The sequence below is a fragment of the Vulpes lagopus genome, chromosome 11 (assembly GCF_018345385.1).
Source record: "Vulpes lagopus strain Blue_001 chromosome 11, ASM1834538v1, whole genome shotgun sequence".
In the NCBI taxonomy this organism is placed as follows: domain Eukaryota; kingdom Metazoa; phylum Chordata; class Mammalia; order Carnivora; family Canidae; genus Vulpes; species Vulpes lagopus.
The window spans coordinates 21,910,078-21,937,237 of NC_054834.1; the positions used below are offsets into that span (position 1 = coordinate 21,910,078).

Here is a 27,160-nt window from a genome sequence, read left to right on the forward strand (position 1 = left end):
CTTGAATTTTGCAATGTGGGATGGCTTGGCTCTATTTTTTTCTTCTTTATTAAGTCTTTTGTGGGCTTTTGAACTACTTGTTCCCTAGCAACTGAGAATCTCTTGTTTCTGAAAGATGTATTAACACAAAAGAATGATACAATGTTCTTTCGTGGTCACTTTCAAAGATCAAAGTTCCCTTACCTTAAGAAATTTTGCAATGATTCCCAAGTATAATAAAGTCTTTCTTTTTATTTATCATAAGTTACATCATCAAAGAAGCTGGCTAACAGAAACAGATATTCAGAAATGTGAAGAATCCTTTATCTAAAATAAACAATAACTAGTGACACTAGATCTGAATTGACATTAGAATGAATAAATTACCAATAACAAAGAACAATTATTTTTTAAAATTTTATTTATTCATGAGAGACAGAGAGAGAGAGAGAGAGAGGCAGAGACCCAGGCAGAGGGAGAAGCAAGCTCCATGCAGGGAGCCCGATGTGGGACTCGATCCCGGGTCTCCAGAGTCATGCCCTGGGCTGAAGGCCGGCACCAAACTGTTGACCCACCCAGGGATCCCCCAACAAAGAACATTTTTAAAAAGTCTATGTTCCTCCAATGAAAATTAGGTGAGTTTAAAAAAATGTTGCTATAAAAGAATATGCAATATTTACCAATTAACTTCCGATTTCTTTAACACTCACCTCTTTCCCTTTTATTAAAATAATAAATGTTACAATCTCAGAAATATCAAGCTTTAAAAATCATTCACTCTTTAATACTCTTTAACACACTGTGATCGTGTTTAATACAAATGGTAAAAATCACTTTAAATTACAGCTTTTTGGGGCACCTGGGTGTCTCAGTGGTTGAGTGTCTGCCTTCAACTCAGGGCATGATCCCAGGGTTCTGGGATCAAGTTCTGCATCGGGCTCCCCGCAGGGAGCCTGCTTTTACCTCTGCCTGTGTCTCTGCCTCTCTCTCCGTGTCTTTCTTTATTAAATAAATAAATATTTAATTTATAAATATAAATTATTATATTTATATATTATATTTTAAATATTTATAAATACTAAATTTTATATTTATTTATTTAATTAATAAATCAAATCATTTAATAAATAAATAAGTTACAGTCTTTTGTTTCCTTTTCCTTATAATCTAGCTTTCTGAGATAGGAAACTACCTTTGAATTTTTTATGGCTTGAGATTTCTATTCAGATACCTTTAAGCAAATGCAAACATCATCTAACATAATTTATTAAGTTTCACATTTGTTATATATTTCATATTTCCTTTAATCAGAATGTAAATTTCAAGAGGACATTTTGTTCACTGGTACAGCTCAGCTCAGCACATAATACAATGCCTACACTGATACTGGTTACTAGTACTACTAATACTACTAGTTACCATACCTAGGCTTTGCTAGGAATGTGGATGCTGACTTATAACAAGTTCCTCCTTGTATTTTAAAATTAATTATTTATTTTGAACCTACAAAAATAACAAAGTCATGGAAGGCGCCATGCAGTTAGATACTGGAATCTAAATACAACACCTAGGGGCAGCCCGGGTGGCTCAGCGGTTTAGTGCCGCCTGCAGCCCAGGGTGTGATCCTGGAGTTCCAGGATCGAGTCCCACGTCGGGCTCCCTGCATGGAGCCTGCTTCTCTCTCTGCCTGTGTCTCTGCCCCTCTCTCTCTCTGTCTCTCAATAAACAAATTTAAAAATGTTTTAAAAAAATAAAAATAAAAAAAATAAATACAACACCTAAATGATAATTAGATCTTAAAAAGAGAAAATACACAAAATAAGGTAATGATCAATATGAAGAATATTAGTGTTCCGCTAAAGAGGTACAGAAAATTGTGCTGTCAGAATTCAGGGCAAACTAAAACCTTATGGGTTATGATAGATGGGATTGTAGTCACACTTTGAAAGAAATACGTATTAATAAGGGAGGAAAGAAATCAGAAGGTGTGTTATATAAGGGGATTATTGGAAAATACAGACTGAAAGGCAAAGTGAGAAACTACATGGACAGCTATAAAATTCAGGGTACTAGTTTGGATCTTCTAATCAACTCCAAGCTGTCCTGCTCAGAACTCATAGTAAAATTAGCACATGGGAAGAACTCAAGATATGGCATAGGCTTACTAAGAACCTCATCTGAATGTATTTATACACACCATGTAATTACATACCTACACACACACACACACACACACACACACACATACATACACATACATACACATAGGTAATTGATCATGTCCTTGAATTTATAGGGTGTATTTTTCTGACAACTACATCAAATTGGCATTCAAACATCAAACTCAAGTGTTCAATAATATATTCCCTAGTCCTTCCATTCTTTCTATTTGGTGTATCTGTTTAGCTGAAACAGTATCACATTTCAGATGAGACATTTTCTTTAAGAATATTTAGGAAGGGGGCACCTGGGTGGCTCAGTCAGTTAAGTGTTTGCCTTCAGCTTAGGTCAGGATCTCAGGGTCGTGGAATTGAGCCCCACATCAGGCTCCCTGCTCAGCAAGGAGCCTGCTTCTCCCTCTCCATCTGCCCCTTCCGCATGCTTGTGCGCTCTCTCTCGTGCTCTCCTTTCAAATAAACATAAATAAAATCTTTAAAAAAAAAAAGAATATTTAGGAAGAATGAAGTCAGAATTGGAGAACCTTCCACAGCATAAATTGCTACTTGCCCTAATTCCTATTAACAAGAATTTAATGGTGACACTTTCAAGCTTGCATTAAAAATGCTAGAAGGGAAAAAAAAAAAAAAAGATGATAGAAGGACCAGAACAAGCAACAACCATCCATAAACATATGTTGTCTGTGCCTTCTCCATACTATGCACAGGAACAGGCGCTACTATTTAACTACAAATGCAAGTGAAATATAAGGGCTTCATTTGTGGAACACAATAACTATAACAAAAACTAAGTTGGGCAAAAAAAAAAAAAGATTCATAGCAAGAATTCTTCAATTTTTAAGTTAGAGACATTTCACACGTAAGGTAAACTGTAAGTTTATCTTTAAGATACTCAGAATTAGGGCAGTTTGGGTGGCTCAACCGAATCTGGGTTTTGGCTCAAGTCAGGGTCTCAGAGTCCTGAGATCAAGCCCTGCATCGGGCTGCACGCTCAGGGGGGAGTCTGCTCCTCCCTCTCCATCCCCCTCTGCTCGTCCCTCCTCAAATAAATAAATAAAATCTGTAAAAAAATAAATACTCAGAATTTTAAAAGAATACTGATAATTAAAATATGAAAAGCATTAAACATAAAATAAACCACCTACTAGGGGTTTTTTTGTTTGTTAATTCCAGAGATTACATCTTAATCTAGCCTCTTTCACTCTGCATATCTGGAGCTATATAAGACTTGTATATGTATTTTGAGCAGCAAATTCATATGCAATTAAAAGTGGAAGAGATCATACTAGATTCCATTAAAACCAAATTAAAAAATAATTAACCATAGGCTGACTGAGCTGCTTGCTTAATGTCCCTAACCCCAAATGACCCAAATTCATTTCTGCCAACAAAACAATTTTAAAAAGCAGTGCTGTTTAATTTGCTCTTACCCCTTATACCCCTTATACCTTACTAACAAATGCTTTTTCTAAAGCAAAACTCCTACCCACCAAGGCAGACAGACAATTTTACAAATTTATATTCATTGAAAGAATCCCGTACATTTATCCTTGCCTCAAATGTTTCGGTCCTTCTAGAGCAGTTTTTCAACCTGAGCGCTACAGACATTTTTACCAGGTAAGTCCTGGTTGTGAGAAGGCGTCCTGTGCATTGTGGGATGTTCAGCAGCATCCTTGGCCGCTACACACAAGGTGCCAGGAGCAACCCCCTCCCCCAGCTGTGACAATCACAAATGTTTCCAAGCACTGACAAATGTCTCCTGGGGAACAAAACTGCCCCTGGCTGAGAACCACAGCACAGGATATAAAGACATTAAATGTCTCCAGGAAAAATAAATAGTAAGAAGCTGTATGTTGTAGCCTGAGAGTGTGCAGTAGCAAATAATGGTCTTTTATGCCATTCATCTTCATTCTAGAGAAACTACCGCTGGGCTACATCATTTAGGGGTTCTTAGCTTCCATCTTCATTGTGGAGCTCAGAGACAAGAAAAGAGTACAGGCAGCATTATATCATCCTCTCTGTAATTAGTATTACCAAACCATTAGATTACTATTTGGAAAAACAAAGAATAATCATTTATCCCTCAAGTACTAGTATAACTTAAGTGTTAATTATTGATTGATAATAAAAGAGCTCAGTAAGGTAAAAAAGAAAATATTTCCATTTCTTTCACAATTAATGTTTGTGAACCCATAGCACTTCCTTCAAAAACCTGTTAATAAAATATTGAAAGTTGCCATCAGATTAGAAATCCCCTAGAGTTTATTCCATACCTTTCAAAATGAAAGTAATTAACTACCATTTTTTTAAAAATTAGATTCTCCAAAAAAATAAAAATAAAACATATAAAAATAAATTAGTTTCTGAAACTTTAAAATCTCCAGTAGGTGAGTGAAAGGAATCCAAATTGTCTACTGATAGTACTTTCAGTGGCCAAAATAGATTTCATTCTACTTAGAGAAAAAAAAGTTTTTATTTTCCCCTAAAATAACTACAGTCTCAAATTGCCTATGTAATTATCGCAGCTGATTTAGTTACAACATTTCATCACTGAGAGAATATGGCAACTCTAAATAAAACCAGAATGTGAATAACAATAAATAGTTTTACTTGAAAAGTAATTATGCTATTCTTACAAAGTAGTTCTATTACTTTTATAAAGTAATATGAACATATAAAGCTGTATTTTAAAATATAAAGCTACATTTTAACATGCAATAAATATTAATTTTTCATAGCCTCTTTCATTGCTCTCACATTTCATTTCATATTCCCTTTTACCCCTATAACATTTCTATAAGGAAGAGTGTTAGGACCTACCTCACTTGACAAGCAGGAAACAGGGAATCTAACACCTTCCAGCTACCTAGTAGTATTCTCCAGAGGGGGATAAAAGATACCAGCCCTTGCTGCCTCTGCATCTTATGGATTCCCTAGTCAGAATCACCAATGATTAATTATGTTCGGCTCTAGAGTATCTTCTTTTGTAAACAGATTAATATCTTAAACTCTCCACCACATAGAAAATGAATATGCTATTTAAATAAATGACGTGACCACAATGTCAAAGTAAAAGCATCAGTCTGCTAATATCATGAGTTACTAATGAAATTATTCACTTAAAACACTTAATGTAAATACTAAATTAAGAGTACTGAATGCTCAATATTTAGACACATTTCATATTGACAGCTTTGAGAGCATACTGAAATGGAAAGGTATTGATTTTAACCTAATTTTAACTTATGAAATCACAACAGTGAATCAAAAGCCAGAAAGTTCTATGATGATGCCATCGCAGAATGATTTTTACCTTTTTATCTATACTTTTTTTTTTTTTTTTACCTGTACTTTCAGGGGGATGGGGAATAATCCAAAAATTTTCTTAAATACATTTGCATATTCTAGGCTAACATGTCAGAGACCCAGATGGAATTTGCATTTAAGAAAGCCTTAAAATAGGGATCCCTGGGTGGCGCAGCGGTTTGGCACCTGCCTTGGGCCCAGGGCGCGATCCTGGAGACCCGGGATCGAATCCCACGTCAGGCTCCCGGTGCATGGAGCCTGCTTCTCCCTCTGCCTATGTCTCTGCCTCTCTCTCTCTCTCTCTCTCTCTCTCTCTGTGACTATCATAAATAAATAAAAATTTTAAAAAAAGAAAGCCTTAAAATAAAAAAATTTTTTAAAAAAGAAAGCCTTAAAATAAGGTGACAGGCGTTATTTCAACTCTCTTAGAAAGCTAAAAGAATACAATCAACTCTGTTAACAAAAAATTTGGATGGTCTGGGAAGACCATCCTTCATTGTCAGAAGATATAACCCAACACTAGAATTGAAAGAGAAGGGGAATATGGAGCGCTGTCAGATAAGGTGGGTGATGCCTATATTGTTAGGAATAACTATAGAAATAGTGCACCTTACAAAACACAAAATGAGTCTGGGAAGCTTACAAAGCATCAAAAAAAAAAAAAAAGGTATAAGGAAGACCTGATATCATATGTAGGATGGGAAAAGATCAGGGAAGAGAATGTAGCAGAGAGGCTGGGATTAGTGTGAGGTCCAGGAGGCTGCAGATGCCTAGGTCTCCAGCCACAGGGAGCAGAAGACACAGACTGAGTCAGGCTTTTAGTGTCCCTGTGCCCCAGGGTGAGCCCTCGGGTGACGCACACAAGGACGTAGGGCACAGAATTTCAGGAGCTCCTCACTCACTCTGAGAATGAGGGCTGAACTCTCCAAACCAACACCTCCCTCAATTCTGCATCCTCTGAACATCATGCGCCTCACCTCAGTGCAGGTTCTGCAGGTCCCTTGGCCCCATCTGACCCTAACCAGGAAAACAGACCTATTTGGAATGACCTACTTGGAAAAACTCCACCTCTTTCAAAATATAGTCTTCACACCTGCTTCCTAGTATCAAATATGTTCTGTGTAGAGACGAAAGAGTTACTACAGATGTAACAAACAAATGTGAATGATAACCATCTGTCCCTTCTTATTATTATTATTTTTTGTAATAAAAAGGCCCTCAGAAAGTCTTGGATACCTAAATCAAAGGGTAACTGCAAAGAGTACAAAAAAGACAACAAAACTCCCAGATGCTTGTGACTTGCCTATATTTGTCATGATTTCCTTTCCCCAGAGCAGGGTCAGTCAAGTGGAGCAACTGAGGATCTCTGACCTATTTGCAGAGCTCTGTTTCCTTTCACTACAATGTTTTGCAGATTCAAAAGTCTATTTTTACAAAGAGTAGTTTGTATTTATCAATTTATTTTTTAAAAACTTTTCATGGGGCACCTGGTGGCTCAGTCTGCTAATTGACTGACTCTTCCCGACTTCAGCTCAGTTCCTGATCTCAGGGTTGGGAGATCAAGCATCTGGATCGTGCTGGCCGTGGAGCCTGCCTACGATTCTCTGTCAAGGGCACCTGGGTGGCTCAGTCAGTTAAGTGCTGGACTCTTGATTTTGGGTCAGGTCATGATCTCAGGGTCCCAGGATGGAGCCGTGCATCGGGCTCCATGCTCAGCACGGAGTGTGCTTTTCCCTCTCTCTCTGCTCCTCCCCCTATTCACTCTCTCTCTCAAAAATAAATAAAATCTTTTAAAAAATTCTCTCTCTCCCCCCACATGCATGCACATGCTGTCTCTCAAAATAAAATTATTTTTTCATAAAGCTAATTCATTATTATAGAACCCACTAATTCAGAATATCTGATAATTTATATATTGAATGAAGTTTAGGTATAGCTCTACATGAAATATTTTATCAACATATTACATGAGAAAATGGTTGCTGGTGAATGTTTTATAAACTTAAAAACTGTGTTTCCAAGAATATTAAGATTACCTTAAATTTTTTAATGTTATCTATTCATTAATATATGATGATCAGCCTCTCCATTTGCCAGCTACAGGAATTTGTATGTCTATGTGTGGGTTTAAAAGTAATAAAATGTCAAATAAATAAATAAATAAATAAATAAATAAATGTAATAAAATGTCTTCACTTTGCTGCAAGATTTCAAAGAAGATGCAAGCAAACAAAAAGACATCCTGTGCTCATGGACTGGAAGAATTAATATTGTTAAAATGGCCACACTGCTCAAAGCCATCTGGAGATTCCATGTAAACCCCATCAAAATATAAAAGACATCTCTCAAAAAACAGAAGAAACAACCCTAAAATTTGTGTACAATCTGTTAAAAACAGACAATAACAATGAATCATAGGTATCTAATGTGATAGATATCATTACAACCAGATTGCAATATATAAATGTATCTAAGTAACACAAGGTACACCTTCAATTAACACAATGCGTTAATCATTATCAACCCTCCCTGGGCTACTGTCTCAAGATGCCATAAAGCCATTTTTACAAAATTGGAATGATGTCTTGTTTTAGCTATGTGGCCTCATTTTAGTTGCTTGAGCCTTCAGGTAAAAAGCTAGCTGTACCCTGTGATGCCAGCAAAAATAATTCCATTAAATAATCTAGAAAGAATCGTCATTTCCACAATATTAAATATCAACTCAGAAATCTGCTAAATTTCTCTCTTCAAATTCTGATCATCACTGTGCATCCAATACCCCCCAAACTCAGTATGAAGTTCACTCTCAACTCTGGTGCCCTTCAGCTACTCTGCACTTTGTGTTCCTATGGCCAAGAACAAATACAACCCTTTGGCCCGCATGATGGACCTCCGCTCTTTAGGCAAAAAGAGAAGGACATATGGAATCATTTATCTATGTAAAATAACATTCTTCATGTGCCCCAATATTTAAATTCCTTCTCCAATCATAGATTCTGCTCTCTCTTCCTCTCTCTCTCTCTCTCACCCCTGCCCCTTGCCTCATTACATAATATACAATTCTTTTATTTGTATTTTTTTCTGTCACTTAATTTGGTACATGTAACATAAGCAGAACATTGTGGGGATTTTCTTTCATCCTGTCCATTCTAATTTTTTTATCCTAATTCAGACGAGGCCACTTATTGATTCATCAATATTGGCATTGTTCCTAGTAATCTATACTTGATAAAGCATAATGGAAATCAGGTGAGTTTTGGTTTTTTTAAGTGATTCATTGCAAAAAGCAGGTTTGTTGAAAGGGCTCACATATTAACACCCAAAGTAAAAGTGAAGCCAGCCAAGAAAGTGGTTTTTGAGGCCAGAGAAACAGTGGAGACAAGAGAAGAAGAGCTCCCAAGAGCAGTTTATTTTTAATTTCGAGCTGTCAATAAAGCGAGTCATATAACGCCTAACCAGAATCTGTCAATTCTCATTTCTTTTCTTCTTATTTCACAAACTCCATCATTTTCACAGAAGCTCACCTTATTATCCTGCACAATTGTGTATTTTAATATCTTTTTCTATATGGAATCATTGCAGACCTCGAGCATCAGCATACAGTGGCTTTCAGGAACCCCTGTACCCTCAAAATGGGGACTTAGGAGTCGTACAGCGTCAGTCCTCTAATGAAAGGAGCTGCATCTCCGCCAACCTTTGGCAGCCTGGACAGTGCTTGGGACATATGATGTGCTTAGTACGTGTTGATTACAATTAAATTTAATCATTGTTATTCACAAAGGACAGTTCTCATTTCCCCATACATTCCTTATCTCATCTCACAAATCTTTACACTTCTTCAACATACATTGGTATGTTTCTTTATGAAGTTTGCTCACTACACAAGGTATCCATACATTCCAGTGTCTCCCAGGGAGGAATATACACAAATAAATAAAGGTCCATGATAAAGGTCCATATGTCATACACAAACTTGCTTTTATACCATATCTCACCTCTATGACTCATCACATTTTTGGGAAACGAAAGGTCTCCTTACATCACTAGGAACACAAGATAAAAGTACTTTCAAATTGTTACTTACATGGGAATGGAAGTGAGACTAAAGAAATAACATTTGCTTTTCAATAAATCTTATGGAGCCTACACATGTGAGTGCTCTCATCCAAGGAAAATCATCTATTTAAGAGGCTATACGAATATTTATACGTTGCTATCATTTTCAAGAATCATTTTGGAGTGACTTTCAGAGCCATTTCATAAATCGTAAGAAAAGCCATATTTTAGAGTGTCTCCTTTTCTTGCACAAAAATCTTTATTACCCATCTCAATGACTCACTCTAGTCTCTAGACATGGCTATAAACACTTTCCAACCATTTTTAAAAATAAAATCTACCCTCTAAGAGAGAACATGTGTTCCCACTGAGGATATTCAAAAGAATCCATCACAGGACTTAGAATCACCACTGTGTGAGAGATTCTAAAATACACTCTGAAGAATGGGGACATCAAACCCCAAGATGTATTCTAGGAGAATCTACACATCACATGAACTCATCTACAGTGAGGCTGTGTGTAAATGTTAACATGTGGTGAGAATACTACGTTAATTGTTCAGGAATGGCATTCGGTGTTCACAGTAGCTAGCAGTACCAAGGCTCCTTCTCCAAATGTCACAACCTGATTAACATGAAAAATCATGTCCTATTCAGAATACAGAAATGCAGTTTCCCAGAAGATGGAACTGCATTTGAATCAAAGAAAAGCTTAACAAACATCTTGGGATGTTACTCACATCAACAAGCTGATTGACTCCACTTGCTGTCTTTGCCAGTGTGACAAGATCTTCTTGCATCTTATCCACCCATGACTTGATACTGCAGAAATCAGAAGAGAATGTCCCATCAGATCTCTGGCAAATTAAACCCACATACTATATTCATGCTGTAGATAATTCATTAGATTTCTCCCCCCTCCAAGTTTCTACTATGTCCACCCTCCCAACCCACTTTCAAATGACAAAACCAATGATCCTGTAGTGGTCAACTTCTTAGGATGCTGAGATCCCACAAAATAACAAGAGAACACAACATAGATGTCTTGTCCAGTATAAGGGTACATGTTTCCTTAATTCTTATGAGAATTCTATTAATAGTTACTAAATAGAATATTCTAAACTAAACTTCATCTTTTAGCTGATAAGTCTTCTTAATCCTAAGAGTGTGCTACATATAGGATACTTGAAAAAATACATAAATTGGAAATTTCTCATAATTCCATCACCCAGGGATAACTACTGTTGATATCATGATGTATTCACTTCTAGTCTTTTAAAATTCTCTCACATGGTTGAAAGCATATTATGTAAAATTCACATCTCTGTTTGCGTAGGTCATGAGAAATACTCTCCCATGCCATTGCAAATATTTTATAAACTTTGTATTTTTAATGGCCAATTCCATTATCTCTATATCCCATAATATATTTGACTATTATTTTTTGTAAAAAGAGTATCATCAGCTTTAACCACTATAAATTACACAGTAACAAATATCTTAGTGCATAAAGTTAAAAGTATTTCATTTCTTTGGCTAGACTCTTAGATTTGAAATTCCTGGATCAAGGCTTAAGTCTTAAACAAATGGTTCTGAGCATTAAAATTATGACTGAAAGATTTCCTGAAGGATTTTCAAATCCTTTTCGTATATATATTTCAGATTAATAAAATGGACATCGTAAAATACAAGTTATGGATGTCAAGACATTTTAGAAAAGCTTAAGTCAACGGTCTTACTTCTTCCTGGCATTAGAGACATTACCACGAGCACGCAACGTTGCCTATTCAAATCAATATAGTTTGTAATTCCTTCATATATTTCATTTATTCTTCCTTATTGATAAAAAGACATACAATGTGTATCTTGTTCTGCCCATGCAAATATAAGAAAACAGTGAGAATGACAGGAAATGATTTATATTTGAATTTGAACTTCTCCCTACACATATATGACCTGCACCTATCCATTGTTTGTTTATCATACTTCTTCAAACTTTATTAGTACCAAATGTTCCCCCACCTTTTAGAGACCATGTCCAAGAGTGGTTTAGAAAAGTGCTGTTTTGAAAATCAATTGTGCCTTTCCTAAGAGTCCCATCATGAGACTTAACCATGTTTGCCTTTCTTTCCCTTGGATAGATAAGAATTCAAATAGAACTGCAGTGTTACCAACTTTTTGTCAAATACATTTAAATGTAACAGAATTTTAAAAATGTGGGGGGGGGGATGCATAACACAAAAAAAGGATTTAAATGAGGTACATATGAACCTATAAAAAAATAATAAGCTGATAAACTAAAGAGACAGGAAGAAAACTGAAGTCAGTCACAAAAAAAGGATAAGGGCAGCCCAGGCAGATCCGGGGTTTAAGCAACGCCTCCAGCCCCGGGCCTGATCCTGGACACCCAGGATCGAGTCCCACGTCAGGCTCCCTGCATGGAGCCTGCTTCTCCCTCTGCCTGTGTCTCTGCCTCTCTCTCCGTGTCTCTCTTTAATTAATTAATTAATTAATTACAGTAGGGAGTGGGCAGGAGCACATGGATACCATTTTTTTTAATGATTTTATTTATGTATTTGAGAGTCAGAGAATACGAGTGAGGCAAGGGAGAGAGAGGGGCAGAGGGATAATCAGACTCCCCTCTGAGCAGGGAGCCCCATGCAGGGTTCAATCCCAGGCCCCTGGGATAATAATCTAAGTGAAGGCAGATCCTTAACCAACTGAGCCACCCAGGTGCCCCTACACCATTTTCTAATTCACATTAGACTACCTCATTTGTCCAAGCAGTTACTGAACAAGTCCTAAGACCCAGAGAAAATAAATTAGCTCTTCTCAAATATAATTCCCAACACTGACAAATAGTAAGAAGTGTTATATATCCCCTTAGCTAAGAAACTGAGAGACAAAGAATATAAATGAAAAAAAAAAAAAGAACTTAACTCATGCCTGAATTCTGATTTATGCTAAAGTGTTTCTAAATGTGTTTTCTCACTTGACACCCGAATGTACTGTCACCGCCAATGTTCACTGAGGTTAACCTGCTTTGGCTGAAGAATGGAGGACCTACCCAGTCTCCTTGTCCCTGACCCGCTGTCAAGAACACTTTACAGGAGCAAGGATAATTTTTCATAGATATGGGGTGCCACCTGGATTTCCAAAAATTCGTAAGTACTATACCTTTTAAACCCGGAATTAGAAGATTACAATGGCCATGAAGTTAGCGAAGATCCCATTCATCACGAAAGTGAAAAATCACACAAGGGAAAACACTCAGAGGTGCAGATTCTGTCTCCATCTTTCTCTTTCTAGGTAAATTGTCAATCACATATGTATAATCGCTAAGCCCTATTTTACTCAATATCCCCAGAAGATACTAAGAAAGTTTGGAGAAACTTATAGAGGATATATCCTTTTCATGGAATAAGAAACTAACAGCACTCCTCAAGGAAGAGTATGTTGTTTGCTCTTTGTTAACTCATTCAACAAGAACTCGTACCTGCTGGAGAAGATACTAAAAACTGCAGATGCAGAAATGAAAGATAAAAACCTTACAACTGGTCTTGAAACTGGATCTGGCAGGAAAAAGGCAGACGAGAACAAACACCTGGTAGTAAAGGGGAGGAAAAATATCTTATTCTTCTACCCTTTTAAGTTCTTAACCTAGATATAATACCTGGACAGTAGAAGGCCCCTATAACAAAAAGCAGATTAAAAAGGAAAAGCCTAGGGGATCCTCAGCAGTTTAGCACCGCCTTCTGCCCAGGGCGTGATCCTAGAGACCTGGAATCGAGTCCCACGTCAGGTTCCCTGCAAGGAGCCTGCTTCTCCCTCTGCCTGTGTCTCTGCCTCTCTCTCTCTCTCTCTCTCTCTCTCTGTGTGTGTGTGTGTGTGTGTGTGTGTGTGTCTCATGAATAAATAAAATCTTTAAAAAAAAAAAAAGGAAAAGCCTACACATTTATTTAATACACATTTTATGGGCACCTGGGTGGCTCATTTGGTGAAGTGTCGGCCTTCAGCTCAGGTCACGATCCCAGGGTCCTGCGATCCAGCCCCACATCAGGCTCCCCACTGGGCAGGAAGCCTCCTTCTCCCTTGCCCTCTACCTGCCACTCCCCCTGCTTGTGCACGCTCTCTCTCTCTCTCTCTCTCTCTCTCTGTGTCAGGTAAATAAATAAAATCTTTAAAAATAATTATAATACACATTTTGCATGACACAAGAACCTTCATAAGGAAATGAAGACCTAAAGAAATGGTAAACCTGATGTTCTTATGCTAAGTCTGATAAAGATTATAGCTTTGCAAAAGATATGATAGAGCAAAGAATATGAGCTAAGTATAGTAAACTAGCAGGAACTTAACAAAGCCTATTCATTCAGATTCTTCTCTCTGTCCCTATCTTCAAAGATAAGGATGTTCCTTCCCACTGCCTTTAGGGAAGGCACTTTCATATGAGAGGAAGGTCAGAAAGTACTTCTTGCACATGCCATTTCTCAAACTCCTTCAACTTAAACTATTCAGTATCATTTTGGGGTAGTGTGTCTTGAATCCCATGGGTGGGATGTATTTCAATATATTTTTATTATGTAGTAGTGCAGGTAGACAGAGGAGGCTCTCTGGACTTGAAGTTACTTGAAGTGAGATTTGAAAGACAAGTGGAATTTGATAAAATTGAGAAGGCAAGTAAATAAGAATAAAGGCAGAGGGCATATGCATCATGCCACACAAACATGGCATATGCATCAATTATAAGTAGTCTCAATGGCTGGAGTCCAAGTTGGTTCAACAAATGGCACTGAATGGGAATAGACATGGCAGGGACAAAATTCAAGCAGACAGATATGCCAGACCAAAGGTCTTAAATTACATTCTGAAGCATTTATATTGTATTCCCAAAATAATGGATAATAGAAAATGTGAAGTTAAAGAGTAACGAGATCAATTAATTGTACATAAACACGATGAAACCATTTTTCTGACCGCCAAGTAGATGGTGGCACAGAGGAAAATGAAAAGTAAGAAGGGAAGGTCTAGATAAGTAAGCAATGAGAGGGATTCAAACCAGCTCAGTAGAGAAAAATGGAGAAGAGGCCAAGTATAAGAAACTATGAGCTCGACAGAAATTCTGAAGTATGGACAACAGGCTTTCATGTACTACTGGATATATAGACACTAAATGGAAGAAGGATTTTGGAATGATTCACTGAGTTCCTCAGTTAAACAATAATAGGACATTTTGATACAGAAGGCACGGAAGAAAGAACAATGTAGAGGGATGTAGAGGGACATTTATGAGTTTGTTTTATTGGTTCAATTAGACTTGTTATTGAGAGATCCATCCTTAGATATTCAGTAGGCAATTGAATCTACCTGGATTTTGGAGTCCTTAGAAGTTTCAATAGGAATATAAAGATTTGGTGTTTACAACACATATAAAGGACATAGGTAAATCAATGTGTGACTCCTAAAGGACAGTATATAGGAGGAAGAAGGAAATACACAGTACTAGAACTCTGGAAAATAATAAAGAAGAGACAGAGAATCTGAGTAGAGGCAAAAGAAAAGGAAACCGAAGAACAAACGATATCACAAAACCCAGAGAAGGGAAAAGTTTCCAGAGAGAGGATGTAGTTACAGAGTCATTTAATAAGGTGGGAGAAATTTATTCAAACTTTATGTGTCAGGAAAATGAGAGAAACAGTGTGGAATCTAAAAAAGTATCTAGAACAAAGAGCACAAACAGCATTTTTTTAAATTCTTTTTTAAAGATATTTACTGATTTATTTATTTGGGAGAGAGAGAACACAAGCAGCAGGAGGGGCAGGGGGAGATGGACAAGCAGACTCCTCACCTAGCATGGAGCCAGATACAGGGTCGATCCCAGAACCCCAAAATCATGACATGAGCCAAGTCAGACACTTAACCAACTGACCACTCAGGCACCCCTATTTTTCTTTTTTAATAGGAGAGATTTGGGCATGTTTCCAGGTATAAGGAAAATGACAAGAAGAAAAGGAGAAACTAAAGATTCAGGAGAGAGCACATAATTTTTGACAGAGCAAGGTCCTTCAGAAGCTCTAGATTAATTAGGCCTTTTCTTGCCCTGTCTTCCAAACCTAAGGGCAGAGAATGAGTAAGAAATAAGCATAACCTAGGAGAAACCTAATCCACGGCTAGATGGGAGGATACCTCTTTCAGAGAGATTGGAGGGGAAATGTAAAAGCTTTTAGATAAATGGAAATAAACAGAACAACTTGAAAAGTTGAGACAGTTCTACTTACTGGTGTCTATTTCTTTTGTAAGAAAAGAGACAAGTCATCTGTTCAGTGACAAGCAGCATTAAGGTAGGGCAGTTGGAAAGAAAGTTGGAGATTTAAAAAGAGCATGAGCTGGAGGGTATTTAAAGATGTGCCCTAGACTGGAGGTCATCATTTTTTCTGGTACTAACCAGCACAACTGTGTGAATCTCTTCACCATCTCTTGACCAGAGATGGAAAGAGGAAAGCAAAAAGGTGTTCCGATGAATGCAGGGCAGATATCAGCAGGCAGGAAAGAAGGTAAGGAAAAGTGAATTCAAGGACCTGGGAATTTCAAGATCTCTATTCATCCTAAATAATGAAGACAACCAAAAACCTCATTAAAATGTTAGAGTACTGTATTCATGCACAATGCTTATTTTCTAAATTTCTTTTCTATGAAACAAAAAATCATATTAAAATATTTCTAGGAAATGTGAAAACACTTACTGATCAAATTTTAAATCTTTCTCATTATTTTTTTCCTTTTTAGTATGCTGGCAGATGGAACTGAGTATCCACAGCACACTTCAAATCACTTACATATATAATTTTCTTAAAGAACAAATTTCTAAAATCATTGTAAAATAGAACGAATTGCTCCAGGGAGTTTAATAGTCTTTTTGAAAGCCCTTCTCTTAGGAATAACTATATACTACAGTCTCCAACCAATGTATATCTGATCATATAGATATGAATGAACATAAGTAAAAGCTATTTCCATGAGAAAACATTGGATTTCCAAGTTTTTCAAACATGAGCACACTTACTCTGCTCAGTAGAAATGAAACTCAAGACTCAAGTGAGCCTCTAACAGAGGCTTCACTGTTAGGATGATAGCTTTTTGTTTCTCACTCTAAAGATCAGAAACGTATCACCAACAGAACTATTTCCCATCCCTTCACTACCCCATCTTCCACTTTTCCACGGCCCTCTTGAAACCCACTCTTCCGTTAGCTCCTGAGACCCTATCTCCTAATATTTTGTCTACATTATTGTCTGATTCCTCTTCATCCTCCTAAGATCACACACTGCTATTTCTCAACTTCTGTGTTTGATCCTTTCCTCCTTTCTCTCTTTTCTTTATTTGTACTCCTTCAAAATCTCATGACTTCAACTATCAGCCTCACGTATATAATCCCAACATGTCAGCTCCAGTTCTATCTTGACCACCCTTTGCTAGACCATTCCATCTTGATCTACCATCACTCTTTCTCAAAATATCTATAACCTGAACTCATGACCTTTCTTCCCCATAGTACTGTTAGTTATGTTCCTTCTCATGGGCAAACCATCTTCTCAATCCATCCCATCAATTTCTTCATCATATTCATCCTCCAATCCTTTGTTAAATAACAGCCTTCCTGCATTTTTTTTCCGCAAAACAGTTGAAAGATAGCTAAATGCATTGAGACTTTATATTTAAGCCAAACTCCATACCCAAGTGATTAACATTCACTCCCATCAGATCTCACAAAAACTAGTGTTCATTTTTCACAGATGAGAAAAGTTAAAGTTTAGAAAAATTAAACCACCCAGCCTTCCAGCTTCTTTTTTTCTAAGACCTTTCACTTAAGCCAACTTTGTGCATTTCCATGTGTGCTGTCCTTTCCCAGGCTCTGTGTTTGCTCTAGAACCTCTCCCTGAAATTAACCCTCTACCCCATTGTGATAGAAAAAATTCCACAAATACTCGAATATCACAATCTCCCAAACAAAAAAATGTTCTCCTCTATCCACTAACCCAAAGCTTTTTAATTGTGCTTTTTGCTTATTCTTCTGTACACTTTCAAGATTAAATGTATATACTTTTATTCTTATTCATCACTGAATCCTCAATATTTAAATACAGTGCCTTCGATATAAGTGGGCACACAAGTATTTATTGAATATATAGAAAATGTGTCAAAATGAAATGTAATTGCATTACTGTGTTTTTAAAAAGCACAATTATCTTTATTTAAGTAGAATAAGTGACTGATCTACTAAATATCTTCTCTCCACAATCCACATCAGAAAAAATGAACTGCTAGACCCATGCATCTATAAAAAGCCCCCACTTTTCAACAAGAAGCAAATTTTCAAAATATGACTTACTATTGTAAGGGGATTATTAAATCTCTAAAGTGACACGTTATCAATCCAAATCTTTCAATTGTAGAATAAATGTCATAGAAAAAAAAAAGTCTTGTAATCTTTCTCTGCCCCTAAAATAACTCAGAGTCAACTGACTATGTTTCCAACTATTTGATGATGTCTGCAGACTCAGGGTAATTTTGAGAATTCACTATGAGATCTCTAAATACTCAAATATTTTATCGAATAATTAAGATAATCTCTTAATTATTTCACTTTATGGTACAGAAAGAGCCAAAATTTTACAAGCAAATACAGAAAATATTCAAGTTTTCACTAGATTCAAAAGAAAAATATTTTCCATGCATTTAATACTCTTCCTTTTGAGGTCAGATTTCCCTGCTTTCAGAAGGATAGTGCAGAGTTCAGGAAACTATTTAATACAAAAAAAAAAAAAATGGCAATCCATTTCATTTTCCATGCCTTTGAGGAACATCAAATTCAGAACAGCACAAATTACACCCTGTTTAATCTATTGTAGCGTAATGGTTGAGTACAAAGTGTCAAGTCTACATAGTTATCTATTTAATTGTTTTAAATGCTACAGAGAGAATTTGCCTTTTTGAACAATGGACCCAAAGTGATAGCTAAGAATTGTTAAAATAGATCCTACCAAAGTTAACTGTCCTTCCTAGCTATATTTGATGCGGTAAGTCCTCTAAAAAAGAGAAGGATGTGTATGAACCCACTGCTATTAGCAAGGAGAGAGTAGTAAAACAGACATCTTTCTTCCACACCCTCCTTAATTATCCCACTAACAATTATCCTAGGGACTAAAGAAAAGAGAACAGAAAAAAAAGAGAAAAAAAGAGAGAAAAGCAAAAAAAAAAACAGAAGATCCAGAGGGGAAAGGGAAAGGTGGGGGCTGGGAGGAGGAGCCAGGGAGAAAGCAGCCTGCACCCTTTAAAGCCCTAGTCCTGAGCATTCTTCACCTATGCCACTATTCTTAAGAAATAATTTTATTTTTACCCCAAGGAAATAAGAGACATAGTTACACCTTGTGGACCTAGGAAAAAAATTAAAATATCAGAAGATCTGACCATCTGACCACTTCAGTTGTGTTGATATATATAAAGAGCTGATTCATAAATTTAAAGTAATAAGATCATATATTTCAAAAGTGTTCTGCTTGCTATAAATAGCCCACCAATGCCACACTGCTTTTTGTTATGTAATAAACCACCCACAGTGTTCCTGTAGTCGGATAAATATAACATAAGTAAGCCAAAGATGTAGATGGCCCAGACACACTATTTTGCTAAATAGGCATTTCTTATAATATCGTAGAAGACTATATCATGAAATACTTTTTTTTTTTTTTATTCTGGTGTAACAGGAGTGCTTGATATCTACATTAAATCTAGGATTGTTTGTGAGATGGGTGTTATGCCAGGAATGTTAGTTCCTGAAATTATTCTCAATTGAAACCATTTTCAATAACACTGCTGCTCTGTTTTTAGAAAGCTGTTTAGACTTGTGAAATGCTTTAGTGTTCCATTTTTATCTAGAGTCAATCCTGTAAGAAATGCAGAAAGAGATGTGAACATGCTAATCAGAGTGGAAAGGTAAAAGTCCTTGAGAGTAGGGGGAAAAAAAGGGAGGGTTATCACTAAAATCAGATTTTAAGCTGTTCCTGTTCCTCTGCCTTCATTTTCTGTTGGCCTCTTGCTGCTCCTGTGTGTGTGTGTGTGTGTGTGTGCATGTGTTTAATCTGTGTCATAAATACATATACTCCTCATTCTCAAAGATCAAAGATTCTTCGTTCCTACTTTTTATACCATCTTGGATTGATTTTTGTTTTATCCAAGCATTTTTTATTGGGTTTTTTTTTTTATTGTTTCTTTAGTTAATATTTTTTGCCTCAGCTCTAGCAATCTGCTTGCAGCCTCCGAGACAACAAATGAGCAATACACTTTAGGGCTGATATTAATGTAGTTCATGGTTAGCTAGAAGGGGGAAGGTTCCCCTGTAGGGATTTGCTCCCTTGAGGCCCTGACAGCTTTGTCTTGTAGTCCGACACATCACAGTTAGTTACAACCTCCAGTACAGGCCCCTAACCTGGTGCCAAAAGAGGTGTCCCACATGGCCACACAACCTGCTGCTGCTGTTTCTATAAACTAAATGAGCCGAATTCCTATTTGCTTATTATAAAACCTCCATTCATTTTATTGAAGATCTTCCCTTGCATTATCTGTATTTCTTCCAGTCATTGCGGATTGTTCCCAAAATTTATTTTAGCCTAATTCAAGCATGTGGATATAATGTAATGTCCTGATAAAAATGTCCATACTTCCTTTCTTCTCTGAATTATTAACTGCACATTCATCAAATTTTCAATACTACCGAATACCCAAATGCTTATTATATTTAGATTCTGATCTAAATGGCCAATCTACTTCCCCATATGGATCAATATCTGCAGTCAAGCCAGTTAGCTGCTTCAAAAATATGTCAGTTTTTCATGTTAGGTAATCATGTTTCCTGCTCACCTGAAATTACTTAAGTCCCCTCAACTCCCAAAAACCATCCTTCAAGTCTGTGCACTTAGCTTAGATCCTACTTCCAGGCACTCCCAAGTCTTCACACCCTCAGAAATTGTTTTTTCCTAAATTTCTAATATACATATAGCCTGCCCTACAAAATGTCCATGTGGTATTGATACAGGTGTTCTGTTAGTATTATTTTTCTCCAGCAATACTTAATTTCAGTGAGTGGATAGGCCACAGTCCTGTATACTGAGAATGTGTAACACAGTTCTAAGTTACTGTAGATACTCAATGGATAATAGATAATATCTATTGAGCATGCAAGTGTGAGAAGCTGTTCTAAACATGTCATGTGAACATCCTCTCACCCTTACAAAAATCTATTGAGGCAGGTATTGAGTCCTACTTTACAGATAAGGAAACTGAGGCATAGAGAGGTTAAGTTACTTGCCCAAGGTCACAGAGTTAGCAAAGTGTAGGAATTTGCCCCAAGAAGCCAACAGAGTATAGGATCTTAATAAATGCTAATTGATAGGATGGTCTGAAACTTGACTTGGCTCTCATCAATAAATCACCAGATAGGAGTCCTCAACTCTTCTCTCATCAGAACTTACAAAGGATTCATGTCTTTTATTTTACATACTGTCAGAGTCCTGGGTTCTAAATTTGCTTCACTGATATAAGGAGAAAAAATGGCAGAGAAGTCTTAGTTTTACATGGCAAGAGAAAAGTTCTAGTTAGGAAATGAGGATTTAAATAATTGGGGAAACTCAAATATTTTCTTCCTTAAAAAAACTTTGTGGAGGGATGCCTGGGTGGCTCAGTCGGTTGAGCATCTGAATCTTGATTTTGGCTCACATCGTGACTCAGAGTTATGAGATCTAGTCCCAGGGCAGGCTCTGTGCTCAGCAGGGAGTCTGCCTGAGACCCTCCCCCTCTCCTCCCCCACTTTCTCTCTCTCAAAATGAATAAATAAAATTGTAAAAAAAAAATCTGTGGAAATACGTACATGATTACTGAAATGCTACAATATTTCCTCACATTAAGTTTTTAGGTTTTCATTCATATTATCAAATAAACAAGCACTATTTGTTTTATTTACAAACCCATAAATTTCACTGCTTTCACTGATTGCACAGCACCGTCAGTATCAGGTACAGGGCCACAGACTCTCCTATTATTCACAACATGCACACAGATTTGACATCAAGTAACAGGTTAAATGTAGAGTCAGCCCTGATATGTTTATAAATATAAAATATTCTAAAAGCGACATTAAATCTTTCAAATATGAATGGGAGATATGACTCTCAGCTGGCCTTCATTGTCTTCATAATGCAGGTTCAAATAAACAATCCAATGCAAGGATACAAATGCATAGGCCTAGACTGACTTGTGTGGCCCACAGTACTATTTGTCTGCCACCTGTTCCAGGACAGAGTTTATTTCACAATCAAAAAGCTATCAATGAAATGTATTACCTTGCAAATATGAAAAATAACGCTCCTTCTAAAGATCATCAGAAAGGACCACTGTAAGGGTAGCCTATCCCCAACAATTTTATTCCTTTATTTACCATTGGTGTAGAACTCTCAAAAAATTGGAATGAAACCTTTAAATTTGAAATGGTAAATATCTTTTCAGCTCAGAAAATACAATTTAATTGCTTTCAATCTTTTTGTGGTTGAAAAGTTCACGTGGTTCTCTTTCACCCTCTAGGCCTGAGCAATACGTTCACTGCCCTTGTGCTCCCCTCTCTTGATGGTCTGAGCACCCTGAGCATGCCAAGCACAAGACAGTTTCTTGGGGAGGAATTATAGCTCAATGGGGTGCCTGTTTCTCCTGCTGACGTTCTCCCTGCTTATGCTCTCTCTTCCTCCCTCTGGAAAATAAATAAATAAAATCTTTTTAAAAATTAAAAACAATTTTTTTTAAGTGGCAAGCATGTCACATGCCCTAGTGAAAAGAGAAAAATGCTTTGGTAAGATGGCACGCCCATGTAACCCATCATCCCTAGGAAATATGAAGGAATCATGAAGCAGCCAGTAACATGAATTAAATATCAACATTCAGGATAAATTGTTACAGAATTCTAATTTTTTAAAACAGTCATCCTGTCACTGTTCCTGGTGCTCATTTCAGAGTACATCCCAATGTGAATTTCAACAAGCAGTTATAAAATGGACCACCTCATACTGTAATGTGGAAGTCCAAAGATTTCTAAAGCCAGATGTGTGAATCATATGTGACTCAGCGGCCTCCCACAGGTCTGACAGCCTATAGTGTCTCTCTCCAAATGCTCCTTCTGTATACGAAAGGCTGAATGGATTCCTCTTGCTATTCAGAGAGTACAAAAGGATTTGAGCATAGGCAACCTGTTAGAATTCACACTACCTGTTTTAGGTCACCTGTAGTAATAGAAAAAAAAAGTCCACTGGCACATCTCTTGCTGTTTGGCAAGCTGTCTTTTCCACTGTCCCTGGTGTATCTCCCCAAGGGCCGGATCATCATCTCCTATCTCTTGATCACATCAGGGAGATGGTGGCCTCATGGGAATTTACATTACCTTTGAATACCTTGCCACTAAATTTCTAACTGAAGTTATTTATCCAATGACTGTTGGTAATAAACATTATTTTCAGTCCCAGAAAGTGCAGAAGGAGGAAACCTTCTGGTCTTGCTGTCCAGCTTCCTATTTAATGGAAGCTGCCCATATATATTACCCCTGAAAAATTATCATGCCCATTCTCCCAAATATTTTCTGTGACAGGCATTTATCACCTTATTAACAACCTTGTTGTTTGGAGGCAAAACAATTGGAAAGTTCTTCTAGGTGTGGCATATCTGTCTTATAAACTATTAGGTAATCATCTAAATAAGATTTAGTTTTTATATATATTCTATATGGCTTGATTTTCTAATGATGATTATTGATTTGGAATTTACAACTAAAATTTTAAAAATTTCAGAAAAAAAATTGTCTTTAGACATCCAATTCCTAGTGCCTAGACAAAGGAAAATGGATTTAACTGATTAATTGTGGCCATATGACTGCCATTTTTATTTGCTTATGCTCTGTTTAAAAGAGTGAAAGTGAATAAAAATATATGAATATCATGAGCAAAATAAGAATTTATATATTCTCCCTGTTATTAAGAGAAAAGCAAGAATCAGCAAACAAGGGCAAACAGGTGATAATGATTAATAAACATCCATGTAAGTTTAATAGAAACATCTTTCTGACCAAGCGGTAAGTTCTAGGACCTGGGTTTGGGGTTTAGGAGTGGATTGGGTCTGCCCTCCATTCAGGTTCTTTGGACTATGTATCTAAGGAGGATCCAATAAGCTAGTGTCCAAAAGCAAAGTTGGAAGCAAGAGTCAAAGAAGTAACTCACAGGCATAATGGTTCAAAGGGGCTGGGCAAAAAGAATGCAGAGCTGTGGGAAGAAAACAGCAACTGGAGACAAGGACACAGCAAATTTCAAAAAGGAGTAAGTGACCTCAGAATTATGGATCAAAAAAATACCCCCAAAACTTCATAAGGTAATTGAGGACCTATCAATAGAGTCCCTGCTTTCTTGTCTACCTCTGGATACAAAAGGAGCTACTAGAAACCCAAACTGGTTAAGAGAAATGGCTATTAAGTTTTGTTTAAAGACCTCCACTCTCTCTATATAATTTCTAGCATGTCATGCAAAATACTACTATAATATGAAATTAATTTGGTTTTCCTATTTCTTTAAGACAACTAATATTAAATAAATAAAGCCATTTTCTTTATGTTAACACAGGGGCTCACATTACAACATTATGAAAACAACCAAATTGTCCATCGATGAATAAATGGATAAAGAAGTTGTGGTATATATGTGAAGTGGAATATCATTCAGCCATAAAAAATATATATAAGAGAAATTCCTGCCATTTGCAATAACATGGACAGATCTTGAAGGCATGATGCTATGTGAAACAAGTTGGAAAGACAAATACTGTATGATCTCACATATGTGGAATCTAAAAACAAAAACAACAAAAAACCAAACTCCTAGAAAAAGAGATCAGATTGTAGGTACTAGAGGCAAAGACTGAGGGGGAGGGGGAGTAGAAGGAAGGCAGGGGGAAATGGGGAAAGGTGGCCCAAAGGCACAAATTTCCAGTCATAAGATGAGTAAGTACAAGGGCTGTAACATCCACCACGATGACTACAGCTAACGCTGCCGTATAGTATATAGGAAGGTTTTTAAGAGAGTAGATCCTAAGAGTTCTTACCATAAAGAGAAAAGTTTCCCTCTTTTTCTTTTTTCTTTTTTTTTTTCTGAATCTATAGGACAGGATGGAAGTTAGCTGGACCTACTGTGGTAGTCATTTCTCAATATATATAAATCACACCATCATGCAGTACGTCTTAAACTCTTACAGTGATACAGGTCAATTATCTCTCAGCAAAACTGGGGAGAAAACTTAGTACCTTATTCCTGAATCTCTCAGTCAGATTGCTCCTGCTAGATTTTTCAGAAAATCCATGGAAATCACTCTGGATAAATTCAAGAATATCCCTGTCAGGGTTGTGTTTAAGGTGTTCAAACTTCCATCCAAGGGGATCAAGTTCTCTAGGTTTACTCTTTTGACTTAACAGAAGGGCAGTCTGTGAAACGAATGCGAAGACAAGAAAATTAAAGGAAGAGACTACATGGGACCCATCACAGTATCTCTCCTTTTCATTAGAGAAATCCAGAGGAGTGAACAGAGCTGGGAAGCCCAGGGGAAATAACACGCTCCTGATTAACCAACTCTCCCTGAATTTGTACCACAGCCACCTGGTAGCAGATAAGATTAAATGAAGGAAAATGAAACTGAAGAAATTGAAAGAGATTCAATGGACCCAAAGGAAAAGAAAGAAATCAAGAGAAGGGATGAGGAAGAGGTACACATGGAGTTGGGAGGAGTGGGGAGGAGAGCAGAAAACTAAAGGAGACCAGAAATAAAAGCACATTTTAAAAAAATGAATGTGAAATTTCTTTTTAAAAGATGAAAATTTACTTTAACACATTTGAAAAAAATTGGCTCCTCACCAAAAACTTTAGACAATGCACTGCATATTATTGTTCAAATAATTGTTGCAACTTTTAAGATATGCAATTAACAGTCCTAGAGACTAAAATGATATATAGCCTTTAATCCAATTATGATGGAACATATGGTCGCTTTCGTCTATTTCACACAGAACTGGGAAGGCAAATCTCTCTTAAGACTTTTTTTTATTTGTAAGAATATTTTTGTTTATATTTAATTTATTGTTAAGGAAAGTAATATTCCTTGATCTTTATGGTTTGAGTATCTTTCTATCCCCATATCTTTTCAGTGGGGATGAGGGATTTGAATAACATTGATTTTTGGTATACAGATCAAAGACAGACCAATAAATGAATGGTGATTTGTTTGTAACAGTCATTATGTTGGCTCCCTGCAACGGTGCTCACATTTGTGCATCTTTATCTTATATTTAAACATTTACATAAAAGACAATTTTAAACTAGTTCATCGCTCTAAATACTGAAAAACTATAGAATATGCTATTTCTAAACCTTGGGCAGCCACCTTTCACATTCTCTTCAGGCGTTCTATGTACTAATAAGGAGAGGTTTAAAGAAGGGCTCAAATTATATTATTTGATTTGCATGACCCTATTTTCTGTGGAACACAGCGGATCAAATACGAATAGGGTAATCAAGCTACTATGCAGAGGAGTCCTTGGTGGTTCTCCACAATCCTAACTGGGGATTTCTTTACTCCTTAATATTTCAGCTAATAAGCCAGAGAAACTTTAGCAGTCAGACTCAATGGAGAGAAAATGAACCCGAGAAAATACCCCTGAGCCAGCCATCGTTGTACACAACTCACTCATTGTCCAGCACAGATGTAGAGCCCTCTGCATTCACTAACATTTTGGGTAAGAAGAACAGATTGGGATTTTCATCTTGCCACTCTATGTGGAATTTGACACCATCACCAAATAGCACGTTCTCACCTGCTGTTTCTTCTGCCTACCATGTTTTTCCTTCTCATTTCTTCTCATCCCTTCAAGGCCCATGACAAATGTCACCACCACACAGAAACCTCCTAACCACACTAGCTAAATCTATCACTTTGTCCTGCCACCTATACTTCACATCGGGCCTTTACGGTTTCTTCAGGACACTCACAGGCTTGCAATGATTATATTTTCTTATTTTTAGTCTCTTTTCCTCTAACAGAATGTAAACAATATAAGAGAGGTCTTTCTTACCTGAAATCAAAAGCGCATAGCTTTGCTGGAATAAAATACTTGCCCAGTAAAATATTAATTAAATAAATAAGTGTGTAACTCTTTGGCGGAGTTTCTATAGCAAAAAAAAATTGGAAAATTCAACAGGGATGAAGCCAATGCATCAGCAACTGCTGATAAATCAGAGAGTAACAGTTTCTGGGCACGGTCCACCTCTATCAGCTTTGATCCAGGGCTCCATACCACTAGCAATTTCCTCAACTACCTAGACTTCAACTAGAATTTGCCTTGACTATGGGAACACACTGCATCACTTGCTGAAACTTCCACCCAAGGGGCTGCAGTTACTTCCCTATGAAGCTAAAGTATTGGCATACTAAGGTAAATATTTAGATTCTTCAGAGAAAAGCTGCTACACAAATTGTGTGGAAATACACCAAGGTTACTACTTAACACTATATGG

At 36.9% G+C, this 27,160-nt stretch overlaps 1 protein-coding gene across 7 annotated transcripts in view; it reads right to left on the bottom strand.

Moving 5' to 3' along the window:
- CACNA2D1 (calcium voltage-gated channel auxiliary subunit alpha2delta 1) overlaps nucleotides 1–27,160 on the bottom strand; it is a 477,825-nt gene that overhangs the window by 380,412 nt on the left and 70,253 nt on the right. For all 7 annotated transcript variants that reach the window (XM_041722688.1, XM_041722686.1, XM_041722687.1 and 4 more), the window contains exon 2: nucleotides 10,259–10,340. In XM_041722688.1, coding sequence (XP_041578622.1) covers nucleotides 10,259–10,340 — 82 coding nt within the window. The remainder of the gene's footprint in view (nucleotides 1–10,258; nucleotides 10,341–27,160) is intronic.